The following is a 21843-nucleotide window of genomic DNA, read 5'->3' as shown; positions in this document are numbered from 1 at the left end:
CCTATGCCTTCCCATATTGTAATAAATTTATAAAAAAATATTTGACACAGAAAATCTCCACAGAAAGCATCCTGCTGAAATCACGTACCCTTTAAGCCACCCATCTTGCAAAAGTTACATAGTTCAGGAGGGCAGACTCCATATTTTAAGTATTTAATTTTCATCATCCCGTCTGTAGTGAATAGTTTGTATTTCCTGAGCTATGAACATAGCCATCTCTCTGGTGCCCGCAGCAATCACTCGGCAGGACATAAGATCCAGAGGTCCTCCTGAGGGCAACAGGATTAATGAGAACTGTCTTACGTGACGTAAAAAGGCAAGATATTCTTTAATATAAACCATGCTGTAATTAAATAGGTTCAGAAACACTGAAACAACTTCATACGTAGCTCCTTTAGGGGTGGGACGGACAACCTAATTCAGCAACTCCTACCTGGAAATCTCCGGCAAAAATGATTTCAGAAAATTCAAGATACAGTGCCTTGCCTTACAGTATGCAACAGAAGCAGCGAATACCTAGGTTTGTTCAGCATCCAACAATAAATGCAAAATTCTTTTGGCAACAGCAAGCGACAGAACAGAAATTAGTCCAATCAGCCTACCCTTCTTCTTAATCCACTGTATCTTTCCACAGTATCCACATATTGGTCACCAGTAAACCATTACTCTGAGATGTGTACCATCTAAGTTAATAGAATAACAATAATCTGGAGACTGTCCTCTCCTTTACTCCTCTGAGTACTTCCTAGTTATATACAGTCAGACATGTCCTCCTTTCTCGGGAGGCCGCCTCTCCCGAAATCTGTTTGGAATCTAAGCGTATCTATCAATCTTCTGGGCTAGTTCTTTACTGTAAATCTGATACTTTAAAGGAATTAAAGTCATGGAAATACAGTTTGACTCAGAAGACCTTTGATGTGATGAAACCTCTGGCTGGAATTACATCAGCGTGTTACGAATAACCAGCCAGAGTCTAGTGGAGAGTACAGATGTTTCTACAGAATATTGCTAGAAATGAGACAGAGCCACAGGAGAAGGACTGTACTGAGGTAACACAAGTCGCCCCGAAATAGCCACTCAGTCCCCCCAAAGTCAACGAAAACAAGGATATTTTACTCACCTGAAGTGTCTATCACAATGCCACCCGCCTCTCTAATAATGACAGTTGCCGCTGCCAAGTCCCAGCAGTGTAAGCCAAACTGGTAATAGGCATCTGCAGCGCCGGCTGCCAAATGGCACAGAGCCAGGGTCGAGCTCCCAATGACACGGACCCTAAACCCCACGAGAAGGGGAGACGGGAAAGTAAAGCAGAAAATGCCTTTGATTTCAACCTGTGTGTCGAGATCGCAAAATGTGCAACGAACTTTTTTTTTTTGTTGGTTTTTTTTGTTTTTTAAAATTACTTTTGGTCACAAATGTGAGACATATATTGTAAAATATCTTACCCATGTGCTTGGGCCTTGAGCAATCTCTCAATGTTACCAAGGAACAATTTCAAAGTTGCAGGGTCACGTTTTGGACCAATTTCTGTCAAAATTAAGGCCTTCGAGATATCTGCAATGTAGGTAGTTGTTTCCATTAATTCAACAGCTTCCAGGTAGATTTTGGAAATCTGTTTTTAATTAAACACTAATGGACTTTTCACAGAAAAACAATTTTCATGTCCCTTTTTTTACCCCAAACTCTTTCATAAGATAAGTGACAGCTTTGCATAAAAACTCAAGCAAGACTAGATTTCTCATATCAAATGGTCTGATCCAAACGCACTTTAAAAAAAAAGAACAGGAAGATTAAAAACAAGAATGCATTGTTACATTCCTCTCTTTCCATACATTGTTTTATTTCATTGACCGGTCAGCTTTTGGCAAATTTACTAACATTAACAGTCAACTAAAAATAAACCAGTGACCTAGTAACTATTTATGATGCTAATCTAATCATATTTGAAAACAGGATGGTACTTGAATAGGGAACTTTAATGTAATTTGTTAACAGATGATAAACATTTGGGAATACAGTAAGAGGAAAGAAAAGTCTCTACCTAAATCACCAGTCACCCAGTATTAGCTCCCTTTCATGCTGACATTTCAAAGCCTGAAGACATCTTATGACTGAAAAAAAACCTATCACAAACCAAAGCAGTATCTTTAATAATAATAATGATGATGATGATGATGATGATGATGTTATATTTGTATTGTGTTCAGCAAGGACAATTCTAACCTAGAGCAGATGAGGATATCAGCCTTGAGTACAGTCAAAGGAGAGACTCACAGTGACTTGCAAGGTGTTGAAGTAGTCCTCACGTGAGATCTGAATATCGCTAGTGTATAACAAGCGTATGCCAATGTAGGTGGAGATGGTTGACCAAATGCCAAGCGTCCCTGCTTCTGCTGTGCCAGCTGAACTCGGAGGCGTTAAAGATATGACAAAACTCAAAGATTTAGTTGCTGATTACTTACTAACTAGGCTGTGCCCAAGTGTCAGGTGTCACCTTCTACCCTGGGTTAAAGGCTAGGCATTCATTCAGATACGGAATGTCTACCTGGTTATTACAGCTAATTGCATAAGTTGAAAATTCTTAGCAGCAGTAGTGGGGTTTTCAAAAGCAAATTAGGCTGGAGTGAGACATCATTTAATTAAACAGGCTACCAATGAATTTAGTATTGCAGAGGAACATTATGGATTCAAGCAATGCGGTAAATGGTTGGTGAGTAACCGGTATGTAATTAGATTAAAAGTTACAGGGTATCACAAAGCTTAACTGTGGGAACATAGATTTAACAACCACTTTTTAAAATATTGCAATAAAATATAGAAACACCAATCCAGGCACGCTGCAGGGTATTCGTTGTTTAGCCACTACCTAAAACTGGATGGTGAAAGCAGCCTGCCCGAGGTCTTTTTGCGTAACAGACCAAGTTTATAATTACAGAACATTTAATGCATGCCTCATTGCTGAAATGCACCAAGCATTCACACCACAACAGTCATAGCTAGGTCATGACTAAGACAGTTGTTCTTTTGAGTTATTAAATATATTTCTAATGCATAAATCGATCTCAAATTTTTTTTTAGCCTTTTTCAATCAAGGCTACGGGTAGAAATTGGATGAAGAGACTAAGGCAAGGAAGAGGGAGGACTCTGTAGGAAGAGGAGCTGGCTGATCACAAGATTCAATGGAGTTTCAGGAATTCAAGGTACAAGAGAAAATTTTCTGGCTACTCTTCACTCTGATAGAGGCCAAGAAAATAAGGAGGCTTGGTAGAAGAGATTTAACAGTGATATGGGTAGATTTATGAGGAAAAGACCAATTCTGTTGACCACAGAAGATGAAAAAATGAAAATACACTTATAGTATTAGCACATGTAAAGCCTGACCTGAATCTAAGCACGAGAAGAAAGTATCACTTAAGATCAAAGGGAAGATGGATCCTTCATTTAAGCGTACCCTGACTGCTTGGACTCCCATACCAGACCTCTACAAAATTTGGCATTGACAAAGCACAGTGTTCGCCTGGACTGTGATTTCAAATTATTACATCTGAACCATGAACGTATAGCATAGATCGATGTTATACAACAGTCACATTTCCGGGAAACAAAAGGCATGAAGTAACATAACAGCCTAGATCTCCAACACATCATGCATTGGTGAAGGCTACTTGAGTTCCAGTGGTAGGTACAGAGAAACACACTCTCTGTTCCACGGTTGCTTTATTTCACTGAAGCCACAGTCCTTACAGGAAAGAGCAACTGTGATTTTATACCCTTAAAACATCAATAGAAGTGAGACTAAAGAAGATCCATCTTCACTGGTGAAATTGCCCACCACCAAATGATGTCTCAAAACAAAAGGAAAATTTCAAAGCATTTGGAAGGGCAGAAGGTCTGCTTCCCTTGCTACTTTCTAATCACCTACAAGGACTGGATGTCCAGAGAAAGGAGGACAAAAGTGGCATGTGCCAAAATTGTTCCTTGCTCAACTGGAAACCAGAACACTCTGCCTGCAAAAGCGACTAAGGCCGTTTCAAGAGTGGCTCAGCCAGTCCAACTGGGAGCACCTCTAGTTTTTCCTAACAGTCTCTGCCAGCATGGGTTTTTGTGGTATATGAGATATTTGACCACTGACAAAAATGTGTTGTATAATCAAGGATTAAAATCTTAGGGGTCACTGACTTTACAGTTTGCTCCATCTCTCTAAATAGGGAGTCCCCAGTTCACTATAAATTTAGGTGAATAGCCAAACTTCCAAATTTCAGGGAAGATTTGATGCAGGGTGTGCTTGGGGCACTACAGCACATCTGTATGTTAAATTGCTTGAATTTACTGTGTTTCAAGTTCGTTAAATCTGTATTTGGGGTGAATTTTTTACCATCTCCTGTGTACAGTGAGGTACATTTCTGGCACATGTCTGCTTCTGTCTACAACCGAGTGTTATGTTCTCCTCTGCATTTTGATTGATTAAAAGAAAACTTCCCTACACACATCTATTATTGTTATCTATTATCATTAGGTAAACAAACAGATCTATGACTTGGTTTACCAATAAAAGAATTCCATTAAAGTGTTGACCAAGTGTTGCTAGCTATTTGTATGTTGAAACATAACCTCACACAAAAAAGCAAGCTGTTAAAGAACCCCTAACGAAGCATGCATCCTTTAGTTTACTGTTAGCATGTATGCCTAAAGACATAATACACTTTATGATGTACAAGTTTATTGGAAAATAAGTGAATAACAGCTGCCATAGTACTCTGAATTTGATTCACCATTCCCATTGCATCTTGCTCATAAAAAGTTATGTCAGTGTACAGCTGGAATGAAACTGGTGAATCTACTCATTCCTCCTTATTTTAACCAATGGGTATAAAGCAAAATAATTCAGGATTATTAAATAGTTCATATTCAGATGTATACTTTAAAAAGAAAATGAGGAAAGTTGTGATTTTTCAGAAAACAACAAACACATAACAACAAAGTTATCATGCAGGTGAAATACGTTCCATCAGGATAATGATGTTCATTATCCTAATGATGATTTGCAACAACTCTGAAACAAAATTAACATATTCCTTTTAGAGTTCTAACAAAATCTAGACCAACCTGTCTCTTTTGATACCTGAAGCCTTTTGTCATTACAAAATGCCCCTTGACCTCTTCTACCAGTGTATAATCGTTCTTCAGTGCAGTGGTAAATTACACCAAATTCAAGCTTTAAGATTTTGAAAAGGAAAGAAATGAATGCAACTCAAATTACTCATCATAAATATAAACAACTACTAATGGCAGAAAGATCAGCAATATTTTAATTGGTACATGTAATCAAAGATTATATCGATGCTAATAAACTGGAATAATTTTACTATTACTGTGATATTGAGATATAGGTCATATAAAATTCAGTTTATAAAGAGAAGTTAATGCAATCTGTTCGTGACCTCCTAAACTCTTATACTTGCAGTTTGTTTGTGTTCACATTGGAATGGATTAAATGCTAAGCTGATTTTAAATTCAACTCTATGTTTTCATTGAAAGTATGCAAGTCCTCAAAGGCTCACGCTTTACTTTCGCTGGTGAGCAGTTACACCTAGAAGTAATCCCACTGACTTCGGGGGGACCCTGAAGATTTGCAGCCCCAAATACATAGATATGATCAGTAAGGCATCCAAAGTCAGAAGTCATGGCACACTGTTTATTAACAGAGGATGCCTTTATACGCACATCACCTTTCACGATGCATTTATTTGCCTGCCTTTTCAACCCAAGTAGGACACTCCAGCCACTTGTTCAAACGTTTCTCTGCAAAATCCTTTTGTTTACACATAAAAGTGAGAATCTCATGAAGTCACATGACTCCAAGAGAAGGAGTTTGAAGAGAAATACTAAATATTGTGACCCTCAATGAAAGCTTGAGAATGAGCAACACTGGAATTTTTGTGGGAGTATCTGTTTACCAATGAGAAGAGGGTCAGAATTTGACCCCTACTTTAAACACAAGGTATTTAAAAATTCCATTACTTTCATAGGTTTCGCCAAAAGATTTTAAAGCACTTTACAAACTTCAATGATCCGCTCCTAAAATCACCCCTAGATTAGTACTATTAGCAATATTTTATTTAGGGGTGGACAGATACACAAAAATTAAGCGACTTGCCCAAAGTCACAGAAGAAGTTGGTAACAAGGTCAAGAAAACACCTCAGATGTTCTAGACTCCCAATCTTTTCCTGCTGCCCTCCTCCATTCAATGTGGATAATCATTGGTGTTCATCAGAGACAATTCAAAGGGAATAGACTGTCCTTGCTCCCTACCCTAAGATCCCATCTAAACCAAGGGGTCTTTTGAGGAACACATTATTAATAGACTCTTTCCCTGAAGACATCTGCAGGAATTTCTTCAGTTCTGTTCAAGGCTTACATTCAGGCCAGTTCCCCTGTGTGTACTTTGGCTCCTTTTCAGCTTACTACTTTTTTCTCCTTTTCCCATTTGTTTACAGAGGGAGATTTAACATCATTCTTTGTTTTTGTTTCAGCTTTGTTTAGTTTACATAACCCAAAATATGCAGCATCAAAATCATGATGGTGTTCTAGAAAACATAAATATTGGAGAAAGCTGTCTGGTAATAATATGTAGTATCACAAGGACCTTTGGGAATGAATGAATTTCAGAAAAGCATGGAAGTGTTTCTCTGCAGTTTCCATGTTTGAAAAGTCTAACTAGAGAAGTACACAATATTAATCTGTTTAAATCAGTAAGAGCCTAATAACACTACGTTGTTATTGCACAGAATTCTTGCTGGCTTCACTCACAGCTATTACATATATTTAAGATCGTGGAATGAGGCTGAAAGAGGCACATGCCTTGGCAATTTGAATAGCTATTTCTTCTGTATGTATCAAACTGTAAATCGGCAACATCTGGAGAAAAGGCACTAGCATGAACAAGTAAAGCTAGGAAATTCGAAATGGCACATATGAAGGCTAGGTACTTCCCCCCCGCCCCGTAATCAAGCTCTCATGCAGGAAATATAGTTATTTTACTACGTTAAGAAAACCACAAAGATTAAATGAACTAGGCCCATAATTTTGCACTCTTCATAGAAATCAGTTCTGAATTGCTTCATAACAGCAGTTAGCTTTCACAGATACTGCTAGCAGGAAAGAAGCAATAATAATAACATAAGAACACTGGAAGACATGTTTAAATTATGAATTGGCAGCACTATATTTAACTCATCATGGTTTTGTCTTACAAAACCTTGCTCACACTAGTACTCCCTTTTTTCCCCCCCATAAATCCTATAATATTTATAACAATTTGTAAGAATTGTCTTGTAATTGCTAGTTTTTATACATAAGTTTTGCAGGGCTATGATTTTAGACTAGTAGAGCATGATCAAATATGATTTTTTTTTTCAAATTTTATTTTATTTAAAGTTCACACATGGTTTTGAGGCTTCTAACCAGCTCTGAGGTACCCATCTTAAAGAACATACTTCATACCTCTCTGTTAACAGCAAATCCAATGCTCACTGCCACTGTTGGAAATCTGTGAAAAATAGGAAATGAAGTATCATTGATGGAAAATCTGTGAACTTGCTCTTTATGCAACTCCCTTAGGCAACAAAACCCTACATGGAGCTCTGTGATTTTACTTGTGTCAAAATGCTCTTGACATTGTACTCTTTCTCCTTTGTCAGCCTCTTTAACTTTGTCAATTCCTTTAAAAATGTAATTTCATATTGAAGAAGGCTAGAAATAAACACATGAAGATATCAGGATTTTTATACTAAATGTGTTGTATATTTTAGTGATCTTTTTGCCTTAGTGTAATTCAATTATCCAGTATAAAACCATTAATGTTGTTATAACAAGTCATCACTTTTAAGAGCACATTGTGTTAAAGTTCAAGCATCTGAGATAGCAATTAGGTAGCATGGAGATACCTTGCTGATGACATCAACATAAGGAGAAACCAGTTCCTCTACCCTCTCTTTTGTCAAAGTGATGACTGCGTATTTAATTTGGTCCTTTTGACCACAGTACAATTATTCCATTTTAAACAATGAAATAAATTCATTTCTTAAAAACACATTTTAAAAGGGCTGTAAAAGTCCATAAAATATTGCCAGAAAGAGACAGTCTCACTTAATTGCATGAAACACCAGCATGATACCCACCCAACCTCCCCTTGAATTCTATGTAATTGCACCAAAAGTCAAAGAAATGCCTTTTTTTTAATGATAACTGCAGTTATGTTGTCATTAACTATAAGGCAGAACATATTTAAGGTTTTTAAGTAGAAGTATTATGAACAGTCATTAGTTTGCAACTCCTAGCACTCAAATAATGAATTAAACTTTTGCATTTTTGCAGTAACAATCCCTAGATTTCTTTTTGCAGAGAGGCATTAGAGAAATTTAAAACCAATATCTATGTACAACTTATTTTTCAGTCCTACCATATGCAATGGTTGTACTTCCCAGGAAAAATGGAGCATTTGTATCTGAAAGGGAGAAAACACCACTACTAAAAGGAATGTGTAACAACCACATAGGGCGTTAGGCCAAGTGTCATCATAGCACAGCCTTGTTCCTCCAGTTGAGCTCAAGTCTGTGCACGTCAATGTGCGGTTATATATAAATGAGCTGTGAGTCAAGAGCTTTGGGTCATTAAGCAATCAGCAGAAACTTTAGCTTACCTTTAGATAACAGTATAGAGCTCTCCAGCACAAACACACACTCCCTCAGATACGCTATGCGAGGTACAAAAAGATAAAGGGATGACTCCTACTTATGAGTCAAAGGAATAAATCTACCACAGTAAAACACCTTTAAGCAGAAGGGAGGATTTGTGAGAAGCTACATTTTGGATTTTGTATGTATTTCCCAGTTCACTGTCCACTTACCTGTGCACAAAGTTGCACGTTCCATCAACAGGGTCAATAATCCAGGTTGGACTGTCGGTGAGGACACATTTTGAACCAGCAGCAGTGGATTCTTCCGCAATAAACCTGCATTTGGTGTGGAGTAAAAAAAGTGTCCCAGAAAATTGGCTTAGATATGTGACTTGGAAAGTCAAACTCCATCTTTCTGTTTTTGAAGAGGTACTTAATTTTTATATATATACACACACACACACAAAATTGTGTATGTATAAGCACACATACTGCTTTTTTCATTTGGGAATGGGGAACTTTCATAGAAACTTTGAAGTAGAGTTCTCAAATTTATAGCATACTATTTTACATGGTAAAAAAGTTTTAAAAAAATGGTTATATTTACTTTTGCAATACAAAATTAAGAAAGTCATTAAATGAATGCAGAAATGGATCTGAACTGACATCCCTGGAACTCCAGAAGCAGGATTTTTTAGTTCAGAATGTAATTTTATGGGTTAGGCCTGTCTCTTGCAGTAAGTAAAATAAACTGCGAAGTGTAGCTACTTCTCTTTTGCAGTCAAATTCAGTCAGCAGGAAATAATGCACTTTTAGAAAATCCACAATCTCACTCCTACTTGAATTTTTTACAGTAGTCTGACTCAGGAAATTAAAAGGTTTACAAAGCTGAACTTTCTTTTTCCCATGACCCAGAGAAAATCAACAAATTAATTTTTTTGTTTGTTGTTTGGATGCACAAGGCACACACTGAAATCTGAGCTCATCTTCTGTTCTGTTGTTCTGTCCCAATTTCTTTTAGTAGATATGCTTTTTTCCTCCCCTGCTTTTTTCCTCCCCTCCTTTTTCCCTGGGAAACGAACATCCAGTTCTGGCATATTTCCTGCTGACCTTAATTATCCCTGCACTCCCATAAACTGCTCAGGGTCTATTTCTGTAAGTGTTGTGCAGGTGCTACTCTCACAGATTTGAATAAAGTCCTGTATGTACAGAAGGTGTAGAATCAGACTGCTAGTACTGGATCTTGTTTTTGGTTTCACATTTGAACAACTGGTAGTTGTTCAAATGTGAAATTCCTGCAATGCCTGAAGATGAAAAAGCTTCTCTTGAAGGTGCAAAGAGAAAAAAAAATGGATACAATTAAGAGAAAATGTCTTTTGCAGAAACGGTTGCTTCGCTGGGACTAGAGTAGCAGCTGTTTGCTGTTGTGGGCTCAACATGCACCGTATGATGCCACATAACACTTGCAAACATGGGCTTAAAATGTTCTGCAGACAGCACAGGAGGAGACTTCTTGAATTTTCCAAATGCTACTTCGCCTTTCCCTCAGTAGAAAGGGACTATTTTAATGGCATTATGGGCCCCCAGTTGGTATGAAGAGGGAAGTAGGAAGTGTTTGTTACTATTTTCATCGCCATTAAAGATAACAGCTGAAGGGTAAAGTGTTAGTGTGCCACCGAGAAGAAAGAAAGTCTTGAACAAGTGTTTGAAATTCTCAGTCAAACAAAACACTTCGCAGACTCCTTGCTTGAAATATTCCATTATTTTGTCTTGTTGGTGTTGTATCATTTGTCTTTTGCTTTTACAGATCTTGTAATTAGCACCTAAATCCAACCGTATGCTTCAGCCGCGCTGCTGGCTGCAGAGGAAGCTCATCTTCTGGCAGATGGAGCACCTTACCTCCCATCTCAGCTTGTCCACCTTCCCCGTAAATTATACCTCTGCTTCAACGCTCCCAGCTCCCCCAGCCAGAGCACGAGCTGTAGCTGTTGTCTTGCCAAAGAAAGGTGAAATGGGAACCTCTTTAAAGACAAGAGTATTTCTGTGTACGGTGTTTTGCCCTCAAGCATCGTCTTTCTCTCGCCTTTTCCTTACAGCGGGGTGCGATGCTGCAGTCCTCACATGCAGAAGTGTTAACGTGAAGCCGGGGCACAGCAGTGCCATTGATAAAGTCTTCCAAACCGTTTTCCAAAATGGTTGTAGGACAAATTAGGTGCACATTTTATGAAATTTGGGCTAATAGGTTAAAATAAGCCCCTTGCTGTTATACAGTACCGGGTACTGTGAGAGGCCCTCAAAGCCAACATCAGATGTGTTGCTCTGTGGCTCTCTCTCCTGTAAAAACATGCAAACCAAGCAAAATATTCAGCCTGAAGTACTGGAGACCAAATTTTAGGAACAGCTTGAGAAGTGGGAAGGGTAGCCATGTTATTACAGCAGTTAATTTAATATGCCAGCCTGCCAGCTCTGTTGACCTCTCTTCAAATCTGGATTTAAGTTTTCTCCCACCGAAAATGAGTCCAGTAATTTCAGCCTAGCCTTAGTGGACATCTGTTCATACCACGGTGCCACTCTGAAACTCAGTGCTGGAACAGCAGGGAAACTGTAGCACAGTGTAAACTGCAGCAGGAGTGATACCCAGTCGAGTGCAGGAGGTTCAAACCGGGGCTATCCCTCACCTATCCCCTTATGGGGGGTCTGAGGGCGGAAAGCCGGGCAGCGAGAGTTGGATGTCACCCTCTGTAATGGCTGTGTCCTGACTTTAATGTCTACAGGATTAAGGCCACAATCAACACCAAAGATGACAACTTGCATAATAATAACATGGGCAAATGGCACGATAACCTTTTTCAACCAGTAACCCCCGATATTCTGGCTGTGCCTACCCACAACTCAAAGATCTACCACAAAAAATGTTCTTTTGAAAAGACTCCCTTGGAGCATATCAGAATATCAAAGAATGGGCAAAGATGAAAACTTGGGTGAAGCACGAATGTGGATGATACGTACCACTTAGCCAAGCAGAGAGAAGAAGAAAGAAACATGGGACACAATAAACTTTTTAACAGGTTTTCCTAATATTTCTCTTTACTTCTGAGTATGTTTCCAGTATCTCAAGACTCATCATTGCCACGGTGCAAATGGCATGGATTCTAATGAGATCCCTTAAAATTTTTGTAACTCCTGAGGTACATTTTTGATTCAGAGCACATAAAAATCAAGAAGATTTAAGAGAAAAAGAAATAACAGAAATATTCAGTGATGCTTTCAACAGCCAGATTAGGGGAAAGACTGAACACAATTTAAATGATCTTTTAATGTTTACATTGCACTTTAAACCTTGATTGCTGCTGTGGGCTCCTCAATGCAAGTGTTTTAATCTAGTCTTGTTAAATCTGGTTTTAATCTATTGTTTAATCTAAATAGATTCACTGTCTGAGCAAACTCCAACCAAAACCAACAACCAACATCAGCAAAAAATAATTGTCTTAAAGAAATGGCAATTCTTTTGTTTGCTTATAAAGTCAGAAGTTAACTTTACAGAGTTAATAAAGTCAGAGATTTTTCAGTTCCTAGGTCTATGTTGACCTTACAACTTTTGTTCCCATTCTGAGTTAACTCGAGTGCTTCTAATGATTCTTGTTTTATGTGAAATATGTATGTTTTATGTTCTCTGCCAGACTGTTCAAGGAAAAAAAAAAAAACACGTAAGAGTGGAGATGAGGAAAGAGCAGAGCCAGCAATAGTAGAAGGAATATTACACAAATAATAGGCTTGTAAAGCCTGGCACTCTCTTGAGAATCACGGCCAAGAACCACACATTATGCTGTACAATACTGCTTCAATATGTGATCACATGCAACACGTATTTGGAAAGCCATATTTGGTATATAATGTTCTTTCTACTTCTTCTTATGGTGTTTTTTTTTTTTCCCAGCAGCATGGACGACAATCAGATTAGTAGCTGAGCCCTCCAGATTTTCACCTTTGTTGACTTCTGCGCAGCGCAAGGCTCATCTCCATCAGAGATGCACACAGTTAGAAGGAAGTCATACAGTATTTAAGGGATACACAGGCTCTGCACTGGCTCTGCGGGAAGATGAACTTTATCCTTGTGGACTGGAGTCAAATGTGGAAACCAATTGCAGAGTCTTTGCATCAAACCAAGCCCAACCAACTAATACCAAACCTCTGTCTAATCTGTGCATGTAGTAGGAGTTGTTATTTTCAAATGATATATGCATCAAATGATGATAAACAACCCTGCTTCTCACTGATTTTAGGATTCTACACAACACAAGGTAAATGTGATTAAATACGATACTTTTCCTGATCTGGCCAATGCTTATGTGTGATGGCAAAAGCAAGTGAACGAAAGGTCTGCAGGATGCGACCTTTGCTATCATTAATTTCAGCTTTATTTTAATACAAGTCCTTAGCATAATTCTTACACAATAGAGAACAGATCAATATTCTGAAAATAATGGAGATTCATATGAAAACATACATAATGTACCTACAGAGGAAACATTACTATTAAATACATATATTAAGAAACATAACCATTAGAAAATATGAAGTACTAAGTATAGGGAAATGGTACTTTTAAAAAAAGGTGTCCTGTGAAAGTGTCCAGCAGCAGTAGGCTAATATGTAAGAGAGATATATAGACTTTTAAAATCACCTTTAAATGCCAGTCAGATATACAGCTCTTAAAGGAACAAAGGTCATTGACAGTTTCTTTCTATAGGCACTCACCTGTGAGAGGGAAACTTCTCTTTCAGAACAGAAATAATTAAATTTTCCACATAATGATCAGTTTCTGTCACTAGATCTGCTGCAGATGTCTTTGTGGACACTTGTTTTTCCTCTGTTAGAGCTTTCCTAATAATCTGAAACAGAAGTTCACAAATCGGATTTATTGCCATTCACCCTGTGCACACCAGAATAATATATTTACTGAAAAATTATAGCTAATCCTGAAAAACAGTTGTAGGCCTAATTCTACCAGAGCTTGTTCTAATTTTTATGACTAAAAATCTTTCTGAGATAACCAGTAGTCTTGGGGAAAATGGCATTTTGAATCACTCTGCAAGAATGTCTCTTGACAGTTCAGAAAAGGATCAATGAATGGGCTGCAACTAATGGAATAAAAGGATGATGGCAGCCATCATGATTTAGGAAATTACAAAAAAATACACGTAAGATAAGAAAGAACCTTGAGGCTCAGGAATTTTCCATGGAAACCCTTTTTTTGTGTTTTTTTAATCTATAGGGCCAATACCCCACTGCTCTCTTACTTTAAAAAAACATGCAATAAGGCAAACCCCATTGATCTCTTTTTTTGCCAACAAAGACACACAAAGTTTATTTTTTCATGTGTATATGGGGTTTTGGAACTTCAAGTGCTGACCACCCACTGTTCCCAAAGAATCGCTATGTATTGAATAAAAACAAAAATTTAGACTTTTCCCCAGATATGGAACCAGTGACCTAACCCTACATTATCTTCTGGAAAAGTCTTTATCTCCTTCTCAAGGGTTTTACTGTTATAAACTCAACCACATCAAGTGGAAATGCACATATGGGAAAACAGTTAATAAAAGCTTTTTCCTAATTTTCCCATTTTCTTTCTGTTTTTTTCCACTCCCTCATTAAAAAGAAGAATAAGAAGGCAGGATGATAATGCTCAACTTACAAAAGGAGCTGACTTATTTTTCAACCAGTGAAAACTATAAACGATTTGAAATTAGGACAACCAAAGCAAAGCAAAAATTAAGCGCCACTTATTTGTATAGAATTATATTAACTAAAACCAGCGCCAACAAGACCAATATTCCAAGTCCCTTCTAAAACTTGTATTTCAATTGTTTTCCTAAATTTCCATTGATCAAAATATTTTAAAACCATCTAAAGAGAACTGATGACCAAAGAAAACAGTTTTGCTGGATTAGGCATGGGAAAGGGAACCAGCAACTCCCAAACTTCAGTCTCAGCTCTTGGTTTTCATAGTATGAAACACTACGCTGGAAGGGTGTGCTGATTGTTCTGACACGCAATGGACCTTGCTGACTGTTGCCTTAGTACAGAAGGCGTCTGGACTAACGTTTCTGTTTCATGAGCCGTAAAACGTCAGCTACCATTATTTACTGAGCTCGTGAGGGCAGGTTAATACTTTTTGGTCCAAGATCTTGCTAAAGTTCATTATTGTATATCAAAATATTAACCGCACTTCATCTTTTTACTCTTCTTAATGCCCTGCATGGTCTTCTTGGTGGTTTTACCACAGAAGCGTAGAAGTGCAGCTCTAGGAAGGCCCTTGAGCTGCTCTTTGGTCCGAAGCAAAATCCAAAACACTTCGCCCACCTCCATTGTGTATTCTAAAAAACTGCTGTGCTGATGCCTTTTATTTAAATTTGTTCTTCTTTACTTTTATACTGTCTGTGTATAAGTAAATGCTTAGCATTAGGCTCAGAACTTCACGTGGTCAAATAGAGGAGGAATACTACTTCTCATTTCTCTCCTTAAACACTCCTTTCAATAGAGAACATTTGAGTTTCTTTGTAGTTCTTGACTCCTATTCAGTTTTAATACATAGTGGAGATTTTTGCAGCCATTTAAATCAGTAAGTGCCACTGCTCAGTGGGGGAGTGAGATCACACCTGAGCTTTGCTGTAAAAAGAGCGGAGGTGAAAGTTCTCTCCTGTGGATGTGCTCTGCAATCGCTCGCTTTTCATCCTGTGCTCCGGCACTTGATCTCTCCTTTTTGAATACAATCCTTTGCACCTCTCATCACTGAATTTAATATTTTTCATTTCTGATCCTTTCTCTGGTTGTTCATGACCATTTTAAACTTGATTCCTGTCCTCCAAAGTGCTCACCATTCCTCTCACTTTGATCTGTTTGTGGGTTTTACATGTGGGGTGGTATACACTCTATTCTGTCATTCAAGTCCTTCATTAAAATACTGAACATTTACTGGGTCCAAAACTGGATTTTTGCCGGATCCTACTTGATAAATTTCACCGATATGACAGCTATTAAAAATATCCTGTTTTCCCAGAGGGTTCTGTAGTAGCCTTACAGTAACCAGATTCACAATGCACTTACACGGAAAAACTCTTACCAAAAGCTTTTCTAAAACTTCATCACTTCTGTAACTCCCACTGTTGCCCAGTAGCTCTCTGTCAGCAGAAGGTGGTTAGACTGGTTGATGTGCCCACTATCAAACAAAACCCACGCTGCCCATTTCTCTGGTGACCTGCATGTGCGAGCCTGAGGCTCCAGTCACTTTGGAGGTGGGAACAGCCAAGGGTGTGACTGATAGGACACGGTGGCTGAGGGCCTTCTCGCCCATCTCCTCCTCAAGCCATGCAGGCCCATGCCAAGGGGTCGTGACACCCATCAGTCAGCCCTGCAATGGACTGCTTCTCCCCACCTCTTGTGCAGCTGGTGTGTTGCGGGGAGAGCAGGAGAGAAGTCATGATGCTGTGCTGAAGTCACCAGCCACAAATGGGCACCACATCTGTATTAGCTCGCCCATGGTACCCAGGTGATGCCGTTGGATGGTTGGGTCCCTGCTAATTCTCTGCCTTTTATGAAGGGTTTGACAAAAGGGACTCATGCATTTGCACCAGCTTGTACAGGTATGCAATCCAAGCCAGAGTCCCACAAAGAGATCACATTCCCTGCACCATTGATGAAACAGCTTTTATTCTTCACAAATTTATCAAATAGCTCAGAGCTGTGCAGCATCCAGCTTATGTTGAATAATCCCTAAAAATCATCTGCCTGCAAAGGGTGTTAGAGCCTGGTGCCTCCGAGTACTTCGAGAACATCACTCATCTCCTCTCCTTGCAGGAGCCTTATGACAAGGTTTGTAGATACCTACAGCAATTGCCTGGTCTTCCCAGCTGGGCATAGAGCTCCGTAAAAGTCTCTCTCCAAGTAACAGGCAGCACGTAAGTGGAAGACCAAAGGAACTACAGGCTGATGAAATGAAAACAGCTGATTGTGCACTATCAGTATTCTACAATGAAATTGGCAACTAAGATGCTGTATTTTGGCTGTAAATGTATTTTACTAGGCTTTAGCACTGTATTATAGGCTGTCCCTAGATTATGGAGACTTTACAGCAATTTCTGAGCAGCTGATTTTTGCGAGTGGTTACTTTGAGCAGAGTCACTTAACACTTTTAGCCCATGCTGCCCCTCCACTAATAAAGAATTGTCTAGACCTTATCCTAATATCCTGCTTGGGAGCATTTGAAGCATTATGCAAAGGAAGGGGCATTTACACCAGTACATGCATGAAGACCACATCACAGAGCAAGACCCAGGTTGTCCTTGGTCTCTTCATTTGCCATGGAGCAGGGGAAATGGAACTGCAAGGGCTCAGTACAGTCATGGTCCCGGACTCTTCCTTTCCTAACGCCTTTGTGACATTAGGTCATACAAAGGAGAATGGAGAGGACAGAGGGCTAAGATGCCTTCTCCCCCAATACCTGCCAGGACAGCCACCTACAGCAAGGTGCTCATGTTAAGATATTTCATCTCACTGTACTGCTTGCACTCACCATATGCTTCTGGGAGCTCCAAGATGGATTTACTTGCTTGCAATATTGTCCTGAAATATTTGCTCACTGGTAAAATCAAACATCTAGATAAAAAGCATAACTACCTGAAAATAACTTAGGAAATAGCAATCTAGTTTGCTAAAAAATCTTTCTATGTTCCATAGAAAATAGCTTAACAATATACCCTGGGAGCAAATATGGTGGAAAACTTGGAAAAAATCTTAGAATATCAGTGGAAATTTTTCCTTTTTTTAGTGGGATTCTGCTGGGTCTCTTATGCCCCCTAAAACTATTTTGGGGGGGGAGGGGGAAGTAAAAAAAAAAATTAGTTTGTGTGGACTTCAACATGCTAGCTTCTAGTCACAGTTTCTCAGACTTGTTTTCACCTGGATGCACATCTACTCATTTTGGTGAAGTTTCTCTAACTGTAATTGCAGAGAACTGTGCAAATACCACTCAGTGCTTTCAGCAGCATCAAAGACGCAGAGACTAGTCCTGCCTGCTTTTCCTTAGCAAAAACTCATGTAAAGCCAACAGGCGTATTCCCATGAACATAGCAAGCAGAGCTTGCCCACAGAAAAAGCAGAACAGAGGTTTGAAGTTATATGTGGCCTTATAGAGCAAATTAGACATAATTTTAATGCAGGTCAATTACAGAGGTTACAAAACCATGGCCATCCTCATTATGAAGAGCCATATATATTAGACAAGAGCCTGTGATATTTCGTAAAAATAATGGAACTAAGTAACAGGATGGGCAAGAGAGGCAATGATTTTAACCTGGGAAGAGAAGTTACTCCAGCAAGATCACTTTTGACACATATCCAAACAATCATTTCCTTATCAGCTTTTTAAGTTTAGAAGAAACAATTCCAGATGTTGGAAAGAAGATATATTTTACCTATACTCATGAAACATGATGCAATATAAGCCAAACAGTCATATAAGCCAAAACGGGAGACCAGGAGACTGTATTGCTGGTTAACTTCTCCTAGAAATCCAGAATCTTGACTTGCATGCCTTTCTTCACATTGGCCTCTGCACGAAGACTCTCGTAGACACCCTCTAACAATTCCAAGCCTTTCTAACCTGCCATGGTCCCAAGAAATGGAGGGCCTTAAAAGAAAGGCTGAAATGGCAAAATTTCATGCAGGGATGGAAACAGGACTCAGATCTGGGGAGACAGTGCAAGCAGATTTCTGGGGATGGAGGCAAACGTGGAGAGGTCTGAGGGATGGGAAGCAAGTCAGATGAAAAAGATGAACTTGACCAGTGGAATTGACTATTTTTGGTAACCAAAATAAAACTCAATTTTATTGGTCAATTTTCAACAAAAATCCAGTCCTATCAAACCTATGTTACAGTGCATTTTGTGTCCTCATCTCTAGCTTCTTTTGGGAATAACTGGAAGTGGATTGACACAAATAAAATATACAGCCCTATCTGCACCTTTTCTTCCACAAGGATCTCTGCTGGTTTTCATAACTAAAAACATTCCTTAACATTACAAAGTTTAAAAAAAAATCCTACCCAGTTCCAAGTCTTAAACAACATCCTTGACTCGTTTAAATTTGGCCTGCCATGGAATCAGCCTTTTCATGCCAGTTCCAAGGTAGCAATGGCAAACTGTGAACTAAAAAGATGCAAGAATTAATCTTCTGGCATGTTTATTTCTTCCAGGAAAAAGTGCTCAGCTGTGATTTTCTGGGTGATTACAATGGCTGGAGATGGTTATAGCCGTCTTCATAAATTGATATTTTGAGAAATAAGGTGTGGAGGCTTGAGCAAGTAATGAGAATCTGTCTTGTGAAATGGCTGGCAGAATGAGTATGCTGGAGAAACTCCTCTTTGGAGAGTCTGTGAGAGCATGACCTGTCATCCTGATTTGGATTATCCATTTATTCCCTGTCCTACTAAAACAAGTCTTTTCTCCTCTGGCATTCTGTTCATCTTTGTGTGTGTCTTCTATTAAGGAGAAAAAATGTTTAATAACACATATTAAGGAAAACTTACAGGTCCTGGACTCAAGACAGAAAAGGGGTCTTCTATCTTCTCCTTAAGTCACAGTGCACAGGTACAAAGTGTGTTTCAAAATAGAGCAGAATGGAAGCAGAAGAGAAATACATGTTGCCGAGGTTTGTGTTTTACCCAATTTCTCATCTGAACAATCTCCTGATCCCACTTCTTGGCTCTGCTAGAGTCAGTGGAAGTTTTGCTGCTGCACACAGTGGGGCTAGGATGTCTCCTGAGATGACTAACCTTCTGCTGTGTCGCAACACAGATCTTAAATAAGCTACCATAGATCTTCACAGAGCCACTGCTGATTTATCCCTAGCAAGTGAATTTCAGTCACTCTGAAAGCACTTGGTATATATAACAAGAAGACAAAACTTCCCTGACACGACTATGTTTCTCTGCACAAGCGGCTCAAAAACAAATGCTGGTACTGTAATGTGTAAAGACACAATATTCTGGATAAACGCACCACAGCATAAACCCTCAGATGTACAGAAATGCAACCTGAGCATCACAGCATGCTCCAAAATATTACAGTAGCAGAATAAACACTTGGTATATATTTGAAAAAGTTACCACAGCACCTTCAAGCTGAAAAAACTGCCTTTTTTTTTTTTTAAATGAAATAAAAATACTGTGAGTCACAAAATAAATCTGCTTTCACCTGAAGTGCCTCCTCGTCTTTTACGCTGGATGCAGCCCCTGAGGGGTGCAGCCCCCGAGGGGTGCAGCCCCCGAGGGAAGCGACCCCGAGAGGTGCAGCCGCCGAGGGAAGGGGTCCCCGCTGCTTCCCTCCCGCTGCAGAGGGAAGCGGCCGAGGGCCCCGGCGGCGGCCCGGCTGTGCGGGGGCCGAGCCCTGCCGCCCTCCTCCTCCCCGGCTCTGCCGCACCAGCCAAGTGCCCAGGCGGCCCTTCCTCAACCCGCCCGGCTCTTTTTTTTTTTTTTTTTTTTTTTTTTTAATTTAGAAGCGCACTCGGTACAACCGCCCGGGAGAAGGATGCTCCAGCCTCGGGGCAGCCCGACCCGCCTCCCCCGGGCCCCTCCGCGGCCCCGTCCCGCCGCCGGGCAGCATCCCGGAGCGGAGCGGGGCGGGCGGCGGCGCGGCTCTCACCTGCCCGGCGCGGAGCGCCAGCTGCACCGCCACCTCCGCGCACTCCTTCCAGGGGTCCCCGCCGCCGCCGGCCGCCGCCGACCCCCCTTCCTCCTCCTCCTCCTCGCACGGCTTCATAGCAGCGGCGGCGGCTCCGCTGCCCGGGGCAGGGCCGGGGGGCGCGGGGGCCCGGCTCCCCGCTGAGGAGCGGCCGCGGAGGAGTGTGCCCGGCGCGCACACCACCTCCCGCCCGTCCGGTGCGCCGCGGCCGCCGCTGTCACTCCGCGCCCCGGCACCGCCCCGCCGAGGGGAGCGGGGCGGAGGGATGTGGCCCGGCGGCCGCCGCGATCAATGGGGAAGGCGGGCTGCAGCGCGGCGCCCGGCTGCTGGGCGCTGACTTTAGGTGAGCCCCGGGGGCGGAGAAGGGCCGGGAGAGGCGGGGGGTGACACGGAGACGAGCGCCGAGGCTGAGCCGCGCCGCGGAGGGCAGGATGTGGCGGGGAGGCCGCCAGCCCGGCCCGCCCCGCGCCGCCGCCATCGCCGTGGCCGTGGCCCGGCCGCCCCGCCTGACATGGCGCCGCGGCTGTTCACCTCCGGCCGGGCCGGACTCCCCCGCCCGGGGCTGGGGCCTTATTGTTTCCTCCGAGAGAACGGCCCGCCGTTTCCTCAGGGGTCCCGCTGCCCTTGTGCCACCAGCGCTGCGGGCGGGAGCGGCCCGTCAGCCGCGGCCGGGGGGCCGGGGCGCCGGGGCCTGCCGGTGCGTCGGAGGCGAAGGGCCATCGCGGGGAACGGGAGGCCGGCCGCCAGCGGTGCCCGGGCTTTGCGGGGGCAAGCTGACGGCTGGCATCGGCCACCTCGAGAATGGAGGGAAAAACGGGGGGAAAAAATGGCCTCGGGAGTGGAAAGGCAGTTCGGATTTTTAATTTGTTAGTGCTTGGGAATTAAAGCGTATGGTAACAAATACATTGCCCTTTAGATTTTTTACTTGTTTTCGTATGTCATTTTGGATTTGTCAAGGATGAGAAGAAGAGAATTAAGAACCTACTGTTCCAGAAACCGTATAAGCCAAATTACCATGCATTTCAGCCAGTGGAGTAGGGGACTTGTGGCAGACAGCTGAGCAATTCTAGATCCACCTTGTAGAAAAAAGGCGGCCTACGATGAATACGTGATTATGTAATAGAGCAAGCAGTCTGTAATACTTAAAACACCAAGTCAGTGTTGGGAATGTACACTTTGTCTGCCGAAGTGAGGCTTTTCCAAATGACTTGTTCTGATGCACGCTTGGTGCTGAATTGGACAAAGGAGTTCAGGGATTGAGTCTGTCAGCGTAGCTTTTTGAAAAAGCCATTAAATACATCAAGTGTATGAAATTCGTTACTGACTTTCAGCACCTGCTTTGTGGTCAAGCGTTTCATTTTCAGTGACCTTTCAGGGCTAGAATAGAGATGCTTAAGTGGTGACCATATTTGCATTAAGAAAAT

The 21843-nt window shown here is 41.1% G+C and overlaps 1 protein-coding gene across 1 annotated transcript; it reads right to left on the bottom strand.

The window, feature by feature from the left end:
- Positions 1–153: 153 nt before the first annotated feature.
- IMPA2 (inositol monophosphatase 2) lies at positions 154–20919 on the bottom strand (the record flags this gene model as incomplete). The annotated part of the gene is made up of 8 exons (XM_082015269.1): positions 20381–20919; positions 13437–13570; positions 8910–9014; positions 7505–7550; positions 5107–5215; positions 1446–1554; positions 1121–1272; positions 154–269 (listed from the first exon to the last, which is right to left on the bottom strand). Exons 1-8 carry the CDS (start codon positions 20495–20497, stop codon positions 154–156), a joined length of 888 nt encoding a protein of 295 aa, XP_081871395.1. The 5' UTR covers positions 20498–20919.
- Between the last annotated feature and the right edge of the window lie 924 nt (positions 20920–21843).

The sequence above is a fragment of the Phaethon aethereus genome (genome assembly GCF_964289735.1).
Source record: "Phaethon aethereus genome assembly, chromosome: 2".
Taxonomy (NCBI): Eukaryota; Metazoa; Chordata; class Aves; order Phaethontiformes; family Phaethontidae; genus Phaethon; species Phaethon aethereus.
This window is presented reverse-complemented; position numbering and strand designations above follow the sequence as displayed.